Here is a 14,492-nt window from a genome sequence, read left to right on the forward strand (position 1 = left end):
GTGCATATTCTATATAAGAATGTAACTCATATAACCTTCAAGGGGACGTATCCATCTAGTGATATCAATTATTAATGAAGCATCAACTCAAATATGAGAAGAGTCTTTGAAGAAGACGTATCGGATAATGTCAGGAAGGTCTTCAAACCAAACTAAACTATCACGAATACTAAGGCCAAACCTGGCAATACAGTGTGCAACATCATTAGAAACCCAAGGGACATAATTGAAATTAGTGTATCGGGAACACAGCTTGATACCCTAAGTGTAATAATACAGTTGGTTAGATACTTCAGAAAAAGAAAAAAAAAACCAATTGTATTATGATACTTGGTGTACCAAGAATGGATTTTCGACACACTGAAATCATACAACAAATGAAGTATAAATGCTAAACTTATCCGTTTTAATTGTAAGTAACGAGATGTTTCAGGTTCGATTTTCTGATGTTTAGGTGCATGCGTCCAATTTGTATAGACAATTGACCCTTGTGTGTGGCAACTTCATGCTCTTGTTCTACTTAATTTCAGTTTTTTAACTACCTAACAAAATACTTTTTGTTTCAATAATGTTGAGGTCATTGAATTACATTTTAGTAAAAGAGTCAAAGCACTAGAAAAGGGCATGCGTGCATATTCTATATAAGAACGCAACTCATATAACCTTCAAGGGGACGTATCCATCTAGTGATATCAATTATTAATGAAGCATCAACTCAGAGAGTCTTGGAAGAAGACGTCTCGGATAATGTCAGGAGGGTCTTCAAACCAAACTAAACTATCACGAATACTAAGGTCAAACCTGGCAACACAGTGTGCAACATCATTAGAAGCCTGAGGGACATAATTGAAACTACAATTCTGCACTTGCAAAGCGATTATTTCTTCTAAAACAAAAGCTAATCGGACGAAAAAGAATTGGTACAACACTACAAGCATGCCTAGGAGAGATTTTTCAGTCCAGTCGCCACCAAATACAAGGGAGGTACTGAGGTAGTGTGTATGGTGTTTTATGTGTGCGGCCAAACGACCACTTGATTCGGTTGTTTGCACCGTAGTCTGCCTTCCTCCACGCAAGTCAATTTAATATTGGGCTTGTATGGGACTCAAGTCCACACACAGAGATCCGTTTGGGAAGTAATAAGCCCTTTGACATCTCTTCATCTACAAAGAATTTTCGATTCATCTGTTTTTTGTCAAAAACTTTTCCATAGTTAATGAGCAGATCGATACCAACTGAACTTGAAACTTGTTGGACTTTGAATGTAACACAACGCCAACAGGTTACTAGACGACTGGGGAAAAGTTTCCCTAATCTTCTGAATCATTCAATCATCTCTTTGGCATTTGACATGACAAAGAATTGTGGTTTTGCTTGGGCTCAAGTCCTTTATTTACAGTTTCAACAAGCAGTCGTTTCTTCTAGAGACATATATGGGCCCTAAATCCTATATGTGCTTCAATTTGGGGATCCAAGGATTCTGCCTCAAGGCCCAATCTGGCTTTTGGAAAATGATGATGTCCAACGGCTTCCATAATTGTTTCCCTTTCTTTCCTTTTATGGATCTTTGATTTTATTCTTAATTACACTGTTCTAAAAATTTCTGCCTAATGGTCCACCTAGCGGGTCACTGTCTTGTCCCGATTAATTCTTTGACGTTTGAAAATTAAGAAATGACGTCTAGGTTGCGACTCTCACTTTTGACATAAAATATATGACTTTCATTTTGCATTTTATTTTTTCAATAAATTGTGAGAGACTTCTTGAATATTTAAATGACTCTCATTATATGCTTGTTCTGCATTATGGGTCCTAATACTTATAATCTATATATCATTCTATTTCGTAATTTTTGTATCACAATACAATTATATATATATATATATATATATATATATATATATATATATATATATATAAGTATATATAGATATTTATTATATGTTATATAAAAACTTGATTAAAATTATAAAAAAAAAAAAAAAAAAAAAAAGCCTAAGTCCCTGCCTAGACCCTGCCTAAACGCCTAGACTAGGCATTGTCTGCTGCCCGACTAGGTTTGTCAAAGCCATTCTTTAACCCAATTTGGTGAACAATGTCAATATCTTGTCCTCCGTCAAACTCTTAAAGGAGGTCATCAAACTCTCCGATGGCTTCTTCAAAGGCTTTGAAATGCTTTGATTTGGTGAGCCACTTCAACCAAAACAGTTCTAACACAAGAATTTGGTCAATACTTTCTTAGTATTAAACTCAATTTTCTTCATTAAAAATAAAATGTTGTGCTCATTGGAATAACATAAAGGAATAACTATAATAACGAATTGAAAATTTATAAACTAATCGAGTTTGAAGAGTCTCTTGCAATGTACATATTAATCAATTTTACCCTTTACATTGCTTAATGGTTGAAAACAAAGTACTATTTGAAGACTAAAATTTGTTTCTTAAGTTGGAGATGCTCTTAATAGAATGACTTTATATTCTTCAATTGAATTGATTTCTTGGCTGGATGTTCTCTTTAGACTATCTCCGATGCACATGAAAAGTTATAGTTAAATATAACTTTTAACTTTAAATATGACTCATTTATCTTCAATGCATAAAAAAAAATGGACTATATATCTCTAGAGTCCAGTGTAAATTCATATTTGATTCTGTAGATAACCTTACTTCTTCGCAATTTTTCACTATAACATTTAGGGTAAAAAAAAAGAAATTTTGGTTTTTAAAGCCAAGTCGTGTTTGAAGAGCCAACTGTGAAGAGTCTTCTAGAAATGCTATTGCTATCACAATTGATGTTGATGTATCACCAATTCAGAACATGACTTGTTCTAGTATTTAATCACTAGTCCATCAATAGGTAGTATTATCTGCACACTTCTTTTTATTTCTCACATATTTCTCTTAATTTTTGGCTGCTATATAGAATGAATTGAAGAAGATTAATGAAAAAAATTAACAAGAGTGTGTGGAGGTAAAAATGAATATGTGAATAGCATTATCCATCTATAATAAGTGAATTTTATAAACAAAATTGTATAGAATTAAGATTGCGAGTTCATTATTTATATATCTAAGGTTTTAAGCAATAGTCTAAATTACTCGAATATAAGAAGAAAGTGATTCGAACTCGATTAAACTTCAATGTATATAAGCTAAAATAGAAACTCATTAACAATACATATACCAGAATCAACTTTCAATCGAAAACAGCAACAAGATAATTGCTGTAAAAATTTATTCATCGTATCAACTTTTCACACTTACATATGTTTTTGCTGAAATTCTTTAGAACTAAAATATAAATCTGCGTACGATAAAACTTTGTTGTCTCTAAATCATATTTACATCCCCACTTAAGAAGCTTGGCTTTTTATATAAAAGGAAAAAACAAAGCTTCATGGATTTTTTCGGAATTAAAAAAAAGGGAAAAAAGGAAGGGAAAAAACGATAAGCGTACGTGGGAATTTTGGAGAGACAACAAGAGATCGACGAGATGACAGATTCAGACCCAAAACAAAAACAAAAAAAAAGAGATTTTGAGCAGAGAATTTATGGAGGAGGAGGGGATGTGAATCCACCAAGGGGGAAAAGGTGGGTGACGAAGTTAGAAAAGTTTTTATCTTTTACCGCCTTGACGTCCCGTACATCTGGTCAAGCAAGATGACGAGGGACATGGCCACCGACGTGTCCATATCGGGCTGCACGATGAGGCTGAAGACGTCGACTCCCAACGCTACTCCACCCACCGCCTCCTTCCTCTTGATCTCGGCCACCCTCCTCCTCTTGCTGTCGTACACCGCGCAGCACCGCTGCGCGTACGACCCTTCCATCTGATAAAATACCGCGTTCTTGTTGTCGTAATTTTTCGACGCGTCACTACCTTTGCGGCTGTTGGCGGAGGTCACGTGCGCCAAGCACTTGTTCTTGAGGATGTTCACGTGCTTGGTCGCGCAGAACCGCGGATTCTCCGTGGTTTCTCCGTCGTACACCACCCAGTTGTCTCCCAAGCTCAGCCGCTGATATAACACGTACAAAAATTATGCACAACCATCAGCAACCAAACAAAGAAAACCAGCAAAATGTACGTAACACTAATTTACTGTCGCCCATAACGTTATAATTGCGAGTATATATACCTTGCGACGGATGGTGAGGAGAGGCTTGCCGGCGGCGTCCATGAGGACGATCTCGCCCTTATGGCCGGCCAAGTAATTATCAACCCTAAAGACCAGATTCCCCTTGGAGTCGAACACTGTGAACCCATTGCAGTTCAGCAGCAAAGACTTCTTCCACACCGTGAGGACCGTCGCGGTTTCGTCGTCGGAGCCGGAACTGTTGAGCCTCTGAGGCTCGTAGGCGGGGACAATATTGGCATTTGCACTGTTTGGGTACACCTTTGTCATCCCTGACCTTCCAGAAATATGAAAGCTGCAAGTAATAGCAGAAGACAGGTAATTTATTTTTTTATTTTTTGGGTGGTTGTGTGAGTAAGTTGAAGAACAAGCGAGGATTTATATATATACCCAGAAAAGTAGATTCGGGGGGTGGGGGTAACGGGTTGTGGTGGGTGTGGTGAGAAATTTGCGTGGTGCAAATTAAATGAGCGTATCATAAGAGTTGAACTCGCGGGATGCGCACCCATCCATTAAAGCACCGTCGTTTTGGGGTTAAAAAGTCCTACCGCGAGTGCGCCACCGAGGTGTGACGTCACAAACTTTATGAACCAGACAGGAGAAAAAACAAAAAAAAAAGCATTGAAAATATAAAATAGAAAAAATGAAGGGATGGGATGAGAAAGGTGGCTGATCTATTGTCTTTCTACCGTCCGATGCAAATTTATAAGGAACAAATTTTTATTATATACTTTTCTAATGTGGTCAGTGGAGGCCTAATCCTTACTTCTAAGCCAATGTAAAATTCTTGCAATTACTTCATTTTACAAGTTTTGGTAAATAAAAATAATATATTTGTCTGGATTTCGACCGTTTGTGGTGGAAAGGAGGGACACCTGTCCCTTTGTTCCCCCAAGGGCTGGAGATATTTCTGTACTTCTTAGACCTAACAAAGTGTTGTTTTTATGTTATCATTGTCGTATTAATGAGTCGTTTAGTTTCAAACTTATTATCCTAACAGATTTTTAATAAGTCACTCAATAATGATTTGATTTATTGAGAGGTCATGTTGTTTTGTGTTCAGATAACTGGTCATGCAAGATACTCACAGGCTTAATGTTCAGCCCTGGAAAAAGGATCATGTTTATGTTGTTTCATGTCATACACCATATTTTATCGGATTCTTAACAGGTTACCCGATAATGATCCGGCTTACTAATGGGTTGACCCTAAAATTATTATTTTTGTGCCTTTTCATGTCGTGTTAATGAGTCATGCAAGAAATCATCAGACTTATTCATAGTTATTTCTTAATTTATCATCTTTAATTTTCTTAATCATGCAAGTAATTAGTTTTAATTTTTTTTTGGAGTTCAATGATATATATTTATACTAAGAAGATGGAAAAATTCGGCTAAATCACACAATAAGTAACCTAATTTGATATTGAATTCGTTATCTATCATAGATTTGAACCTAGCCTTTTAATTAGTTTAATCGGAGTGATAAGGATGCTATTTTTTTAATTTATTTTGTGGAAGATAGGGATGCTATTGGCTAGGGCGGTTTGTGCAGACTCCCTTACCCAATTAAGAAGTGGAAGACCTCTGACTTTTTCTGTAATAAATTATTTATTTATTTGAAGAAGATATAATTGAAAAATCAAGAGATTCAATAGACAAACTTTTGCGTATGTCAGAGCTAGGTTGGTTTGTTCCGATTCTATTTGGGCATCCATTTCCCCAGTGCGATGGTCCCCAAAAATTATAAGAAAAAGGGAAATTAAACTCCAATGATTCTAGAAGAATTTTTTTATTGTAATAGAAATACGATTGAGTACACCAAGTGTTATAATATAAATGGTTAAAATTTCTGTTTTCAAATATCCAACTAATTATATTATAATATTTTAGTGTATCGCGCCGTATTTCCGATATATTGAAAAATCTCTCTGGTTTCGGATAACTTCTTTCTTTCTTTCTTGCATGATTGCATCCACAATTTATTTTCATGTCCTTCTTCGTAAGTAAGTTTACCTGTATCTGAGATAAATTAAAGTACTCTGCCTATATCATACGTACGACAAATCTTACAAAAGTATGAGATTTAATTATTTTGATATCATTTTATTGGGTTTGTCTTTGTCCTTAGTAATTCGAACAACCAAGTAAATTCACCATTTAATTTTTAAAAGTATATTCACCGTTTATTTTTCCAAACTACCGAGTTTGCTGAATAAAACTTGCAGTCTTACCGTAAGTTTTGTATAGGTTGGGATCCAAACCTACTCCGCCTCCCTATTTACAAAATCTTTAATTAAACAAAAATTGTTCAAATCGTAAATATTACGTTTGTACACAAAAACTGACGTCAGTTAACATTTTTTCCTACAACATGCAAGTTTCCCTAATTTATTAGGCAATATTTTTGTTTGCTGTTGGAGCAACCGAGCAAGTAGAAATTAAGTTATTTATTTACCATTGTGATGATAAAAGAGAGTGGTAAGCTATATAATTTATACTATTACTGCGCTTTCTATATCGTTGTTGGCGGTCTTATAATTTTTTTAATAATCCAATGCAATTCAAGACTGTATGCAATGGAAGTTTTGGAACCGCTACGGGTTGGTCTAGTGGTTAGAAATAAATTATACGTCCGTATTTCACACGGTATGTCTTGAATTTGATTTCCGACGCTAATGAATCACATGATGGTGGTTAGAGGAGGAGTCACATGATGATGGTTAGAGAAGGTTGAAATGCTTTTCTGAGTTTTCTCAATTCCTGGAAAGATGAATTGTCATAGCTAAAGCCACCAACATGCCCTTTTTTATAAAAAGAAAAGAAGACGGCATGCAATGGGATATCTCACCAGTTTTTTTTCCCAACCAATCTCACAAAACATTGAATTCATTTAACCAAAAGACCGGGGGCTGCCCATGGCCCCATGCAAGAGATTTGTAGACCAACACCAAAACTCTTCCTGATTCCTAAAAAGGTCACCTAACAAGCATTGAAACCATCCGCTAGCTACTAGCTTAGCTAGGATATATAAAGATCATGTTGGAAAATATTAGTATTTTGGTTTATTTGAATGTTTGGTTTTATGTGCTTAGCCCGTTAGAATTAGGTTTTGTTAGAGATTATGGTTAGTTTATTATAAATATGGTGCTTTGTTATTCATTAGAGAACAAGTTAGCTACAATGTAGTCTCTTAGGGGTTTGTAGCCGTTTCGGCATTCTCAGTTTATTTAATAATATTCTTATTTTGTTAGTCTTGTTCGTTGCGCAATCTGATATTCAACTTGGTATCAGAGCAGGTTTGATCCTTCGGGATTTAATCTGCTTCGGGTTGTTATCTCTTTGCTCATTTCCGTTGTCGTTCATGTTCAGATTGTTATAGTTGGTATTGATTTTTTGCAAGAGAAAAAAATTGTTCATTCGTTTTTTGTCCCGTGACTCTGCTTCTACACCTTTGAACACTGCAGCCTGCAGGAGTATCTGCAAGTCTGTATTGCTGCAAAGGAAAAAAAATAAAAAATAAAAATTGGTTGGATTTTTTGTTTGTTTGTTCGGAAGTTGGCACCGACATTGGTATTGGCATCGGCATTGGCATTGGTATTGGCATCGGCATCGGCATTGGAATTTGGAAGCTTGCATCCATATCTACTTGTTGGCAAACTCATGTCGTGTACCGCCATGAGTTTGACCGGGGGGGGGGGGGTGTTGGAAAATATTAGTATTTTGGTTTATTTGAATGTTTGGTTTTATGGGCTTAGTCCGTTAGAATTAGGTTTTGTTAGAGATTAGGGTTAGTTTATTATAAATAGGGTGCTTTGTTATTCATTAGAGAACAAGTTAGCCACAATGTAGTCTTTTAGGGTTTTGTAGCCGTTTCGGCATTCTCAGTTTGTTTAATAATATTCTTATTTTGTTAGTATTGTTCGTTGTGCACTCTGATATTTACTTAGGATGAAAACTACAAATAGGTCCCAACAATAAGATAGAAACATACCTACAATAGAATTATTATTGTGACGGTATCTAAAGTGAATTACATATGTTATGCATTTTAACTAAGGAAAACTAATGAAAAGGGCTTGAAAACTTTGAGTTTTAATGATAAGGACAAAATAAAGGGTAAAGTGAATAGTACCAGGATTGACTTTTTAGTGTAAAAATATGGTTTTTCGTTAAAGTGAACAGTACGGGGTGCTTTTCGTTAAAGTTCCCTTTTAACTACTCAAAAAGTAGGATAAACGACTATTTTCAAAAAAGAAATAGAGTACTAAACCTAACAGACATCATCATGATTTCTAAATATCAATATATGATCAGTGACGGTGTCAGAAGTTTATTAAGAGACACGATGATTAACTAAAGAAGCTTATAACCTCACAACCTCCAACTAGGAATGTGCAACGGTTATGGCAGACGGATAACCGTGATTATTTACCCATAACCATTTATGTTCATACCCACATAACAGTTTACCTGTTGGGTAATTGCATAAACGGTTATACCTATACCCATAACCGTTTAAAAACAGTTAACCATACACATAACCGTATATCCATTTAACCATAACCGTTTATCCATTTAACCATAACCATTTACCCATTTATCTTTTTTTTACCCAATTACCCATTTTTTCACCCGTCTACATGTTTCTTTTTTAACAACTTGAAAATTACAAAAGAAAATTTTGTCATCCTTTCGTTTTCTGACAATTAAACATCGTTATAGGCACATTTTAGCATGCATTTCCCTATTTTATTCATTTAAGTCCTCATACAATTCCAATAATTGAAATAATAATTTACGAACGATATTTTTCTGCTACACCCAAGCACAAAAACAATCTTACAAAAATAATAGTTTGCAACCGTGCAAAGCAGTACCGTCTAATGGGCATACACAGCAGTTGGACCACAAAGTTACATATATTGCTCTCTGCATAATCTTTTCGGTTTTCGATTCAAACATATGGGCATGTCAAGCGCATTGGACGCATTATCCGACCAGTTGATCTTTCCATAAGCATTTCCCTATTATTTTTGTGCTTTGCGTCGGAGATGAGAGAGAGAGCAGAGAGGAGGGAGAGATGAGTGGGGGACGGGGAGTTTGAGACTCTAAGTCTAGCAGAGAGATTGAAAATTTAGGGGTTTTAATTGTTTTTTTTTTAATTTTACATATATTAAATTAAATGGGTAAATGGATAACTGTTATAACAGCGGATAATACTCATAACCGTGAACTTTAAATGAATAGGTAACCGCGGTTACCCAAATCCATAGGTATTTTGCCCATCCCTACCTCCAACTATCATGCCCCACAATCCTTAGGGGTCAAGAGTCGAGAATGAACATTGAACAAGATTAGTAAACCAAGGGGCATAGTCAATAGGGCCATTTAAACACATCGACCCCTTTCTCTCATTTGCTTAAAATATCTGATATTATGTGGGATTTAAGCATAGCCCGACCCTGATGCTATGTGAAATTTGCTTAAAATATCGCAAAACAAAAAATAATGAAAAACAAAGAATATCCATTAGAATTGCGCAATATTTTCATAAAATATCGCTACAATATCATTTCATTGCATGAAACAACAACTTCACATTTTGAAGACCCCAACCGATGAATTATCACTGGATTCCATTCTCTCTATCTCTGATTTGCTTAAGATATCCGATACTATGTGTGATTTAAGCATAGCCCAACCCTAATACTATGTGTAATTTGCTTAAAATATTGTCACAAAAAATAATGAAAAACAAAGAATATTCATTAAAATTGCGCGTCATTTTCATGAAATATCGCTATAATATCATTTCGTATGAAACAAGGACAACACATTTTGAAGAGCCCAACCGATGAATTATCACTGGATTCCCTGAATTCCATTTCCAACACCAGAAGACAAGAACACATGGCTGTGGGGACTGCCCATCAATATTCCACACAGTAGAAAGTTAGAAACCGTGTTTAGAATGGGTAGCTGGCTGAGGTCGGGGATTGTACCAATTAGCAAGTTTGGTGATCACTGCAAAAAGGAAATATTTTTGTTCACCACCTTTAAGTAACGACGATGCTAAAATCAACATGAGTAAACCTTCGAAAATAACCATTCTATTTTTTATAAGAATTTTATTTGTTGTTAGTACAACTAGCCCCAAGTCTTCCCGCCAAACAAAATTTCATTTCCGACAAAACTTGAGACTTTTTTCGAGGACATTATGTGCATCGGTAATAAAATTTTGTTTCGTGTCATGTTACCGATGATCCATATTTTATGGTTGCAAAAAGTGCTTTTTACGACGGTTTCTTTGTGCCATCGGAAAATCTTCATCGGTAATGACTGCTTTTTGTAGTATGAGTTTAAATTTTGAAATCTGTATAGCGGATAGACATAAATTTTACAAATTTAAATTCATTTAACGTTAACGATAATAAATAAGATGGTGAGTGAAATGTATTTACATGATGATATGGGTAGAATGCATAAAAGGCGTTGAAATTGATACAAAAAAGGAGGTGGAAACAGAGGAAAACATGCTCACGCTGAAAAGGACATGCGCATTTGTATGGTGTGTGTGGTGGTGGGAGGGTTGGGGCTTTCAAGTGAAAGGAACCCAATATTCGAATTCCAGTTCCTCCACTTCCACCAATTATTTTACCAAATAACACCATGAATCAATGATAAAATTCCGATCCCAAAAAATATGAAATGGATTCTTTAATTCCATTCCAAAACATAAATCAACCTCTCAACGACCAATAGCCTTGTATTTATGCCAAAAAAATCTACCTTTTCTTGATTGCCCTTTTGCTTATATGCTTTCTGCACTTGGACAAGGATCGACTTGTATACGTGATACATATTCCTTTGTTTCTATGACATGTTTGTAGCACAAGTATAAGGGTAAGTGATTTTTGTACTCTTTCGGTTTTCTCCTACATTTTTTTCCGCTCTAGCTTTGAAATAGATTAAATCAAAGAAAAATTAACATGCAAGAGAAAAAGAAAGAATTCATCAAGATAATTAGGAGTCTGAGAATCACGACCTACTGGAGTAGAAATATGTTTGTACATAAAGTTGAATTAAAAAAGTTCAATTAAACCTTTGGAGGTGTTCAAGTAGTGAAGGTGAATGAGGAAATATGGTCATATCAAATATATCAAATTAGGTCAGAGGTCGATTTTCTCTTTACAAAAAGCAATTAAAGAGAATACCTAGCCTAGGGTTGGCAATGGTTTGTGTTATGATTTACCCTTTTATATGTCAATCAACATGTTCATTGTTGCACCGAAAGATAGAACTGGGAGCTACTATTGACACTAAGTCGCATGCGCTCCTCGCTAATCAAATAAATAGAAATGAAAGAGTGAATATTTTAGTGCTAACAATCATCCTGTAGCACAAATAACTCATACTATTCAACAAAAAAAAACGATAAAACTAAAATAACTGGTACTCATGCTAACAACTCATTAGATTATTGAACATTGTTAGTTTTTTTAGTACAAATTATTACAATTTAAACTACATTAGTTGTGTTCGAATTTGCCACTCCTACCATGTCCTAACCCTAGATCTCCATACCAATGGATGGACATCCATATATTCAAATTCAATTGTCACATATCATAAATGCACAGAGACTATCTCATAACTACGAGGTTCTCTATATCTTGGATCATACAAAATCACAAAAAATAACAGCTCCAAGATTATACTTAATTGTTAAAGAGTAATGCTAGAAAGACTAAATTTATAGACAAAATTTTGTAAACTAAATGACATAGAAGTTGATGATTGAGTTATGACTTAAGCGTTGACAAACGTGCTCATTCCAGTTTGTGACACATAATTTACTTTGCAAATTATGCCTACAAATTTAGTTTTCATAGCATGACCCATTGTCAAATGCATAATTCATTTGATTTTCTTATTCAATTCATTTGATCCAATAATATAAAATTAAAAGATGTGTGTGTGAAGTAAAAAAATGTGTGCGATAACATTTAATTACCGTATTATTTTTGTAACAAGAAGAGTAAATCCCAAGGTTATACATACTATTTATACACATTTCATGTGCTAACCCAAATGGAAAACTCTGTAGAAGATGAACCACCAAGGGAAAATATCAGACCGACAGGATGATAATCTTTATATATAAAGTCAAGGGCCTAACAAACACTGTTTATTTTGGTGTCACAAGATTCACAAAAAATAAATGGACAAAAATGTCTCTCAAACAAAAAACTTCAAAAACAACCCAAAATAATGCAGTATATGTGGACAAAAATGCCCTCAAACAAAAAACTTCAAAAGCAACCCAAAATAATGCATCAAATGTGGCAAGAGTATTTTTGTCATTTTAATAGTGTTTTTTTAATAATTATTATTTTTGTACCGTTTTTGTTTATTTATTTATTTTAATAATTAGTATCTCACAATAGGATAGTAATAATATGATTCAATTAGTTGTTAATTAAATATTATTTTATCTATTTTCAAACACGTACAAAACATCTTAAGAGGCATGTAATGCTAGTTATAAAAAAATGTCTTTTGCATGCGGATAATAATGTGATTGAATTAGTTGTCAAATGTTTTTTTTAACAAATAATATTATCTACACTAAGGGAGAGGGAGTGTGCTTAGCCTGATAATGGACTAACAATAATGTGATTCAATCAGTTGTTTATTAAATATTATTTTCTCTATTCTTAATATAAATTCAATAAAGAGTGATTTTATTATGTGAATTTAACTGTTTTAATTGGTTTATGAGAGGTTTCTTCTAACATGATATGAGATTATTCATTTACTTTAAATATTTGACTTTCTTTTTATCAATTTACATATAAACATGTAAGTCGCGCGTAATTAAAAAAACAAAAAAAAAACGTTTGTTAGCTTTAGAACTTGCGGCCGCTCATGTTTCATATGGTCCAAAAGGTCCAGCCGACTCGAACAGCAACGTGCAGCAGCCAAACTACAACGCACAATGATCCGGTGGAGACGGGTCTAGGGTTTGAGTCAATTTTAAAGGAAGACAGTATCAATCTGCATGTGCTGAGAAGGACTGCTGGACTAATTAGTCCGTTACGCGTAGGAGATGAGAGAGTATGTTTAGATTCAGTCACTTCAGTCCCTTGTCCTGAATGAGAAATGTTATGACGTCGACTTTTCCTAATTATTCCAATCCCAAGCAAAACTGCCATCTGCCAAACAACTAATAAGCTCTTAAACACCCTGTCGACATCTGCAACAAGGCTTCGAGCACAAAGGTGCCCTTAGACACGTAGAAATATATATATATATATATACGCGCGGCCACAAGCACACAGACAAGTACTATGTACTTTTTAGGTGGAAGTAAGAACACAAAGCATGGAAGACCAACTGTAACATTTTGAGCATTAATTTTTAGGAAAAATTAATAAAAAGAGTTTGAAAACTTTGAGTTTTAACTATAAGGACAAAATAAAGGATAAAGTGAATACTATCAAGATTGACTTTGTAATGTAAAAATATGGTTTTTCGTTAAAATAAACAGTACCGAGAACTTTTCGTTAAAGTTCTCTAATTTTTATTGATCCCTACTATCTTCAAAAATCAGCTGTGTGAAAACTCTCTTCCTACAGTCCAAATCTTGGCATTGAATTGCTTTTAAGAAGCGATTTTTGAACTCCTCTTTTTTCCGCATGCATTGCCATCTCTTGGACAAAATTAAATAAATCAAATGAGAGTCAAAGAAGGAAAACTAAAAAGGAGAAAATGAAAATGTGAAAACACTCTTAATATTCGTCATGGCTGTTTGAACTTAAAATAAAGTTCGGCATGTCCAAAAAGCCCAACTGCCTTTATTTCGCTCAAATTCTATGTGGGTATTTATTTTTAATAGAAATGCACAGTGAACAGGTCTAAGAGGTTTCAAAAGTGCTTTCCACGTTGCATTGCGAGGAACTAGGATCCTGAGCAGTTCTCTAGGGATCCTAGGAATCCTAGGGATTCTAAGGATCCCGCAATCATGTCCGTTCATCGTATATCGTGCGGTCAGAAATTATTTAAATTTTAAATTTTAAAATTCAAATATGAATAGTACCTAACGAAAACTGACCGCACGATATAAAATGAACAGACAAGATTGCGGGATCCCTAGGATCCCTAGGAACTGCTCTGAAGAGGATCCTGGTTCCATTGCGAGCGGTAATCACGCTCTATAATTTAGTTAACCTAGTTGGTTTTTACAGAGAAAAAGTACTCTGTCATGGCATTTTGGTAGTTTTATTGAAGTAAAAAGCTCAAGTTGAGATGTAAATTCTTAGGACAAGGATTGTCTGCCCTTCCATTTTTCGTG

The 14,492-nt window shown here is 34.7% G+C and overlaps 1 protein-coding gene across 1 annotated transcript; it reads right to left on the reverse strand.

Annotated features, from left to right (window-relative positions):
* Positions 1–3,197: 3,197 nt before the first annotated feature.
* On the reverse strand, positions 3,198–4,748 carry LOC103429254 (protein LURP-one-related 8-like). Its single transcript, XM_008367401.4, has 2 exons — positions 4,140–4,748; positions 3,198–4,019 (listed from the first exon to the last, which is right to left on the reverse strand). Exons 1-2 carry the CDS (start codon positions 4,404–4,406, stop codon positions 3,627–3,629), a joined length of 660 nt encoding a protein of 219 aa, XP_008365623.3. The 5' UTR covers positions 4,407–4,748; the 3' UTR covers positions 3,198–3,626.
* Positions 4,749–14,492: the final 9,744 nt, after the last annotated feature.

Source organism: Malus domestica, chromosome 12 (genome assembly GCF_042453785.1).
Source record: "Malus domestica chromosome 12, GDT2T_hap1".
Classification (NCBI taxonomy): domain Eukaryota; kingdom Viridiplantae; phylum Streptophyta; class Magnoliopsida; order Rosales; family Rosaceae; genus Malus; species Malus domestica.

Coding starts and splice junctions, on each gene's coding strand:
- LOC103429254 (XM_008367401.4), bottom strand. CDS start 4,406: ATGACAAAGGTGTACCCAAACAGTGCAAATGCCAATATTGTCCCCGCC. Junction 4,020..4,139: donor TCCTCACCATCCGTCGCAAG/GTATATATACTC, acceptor GTGTTATATCAG/CGGCTGAGCTTGGGAGACAA.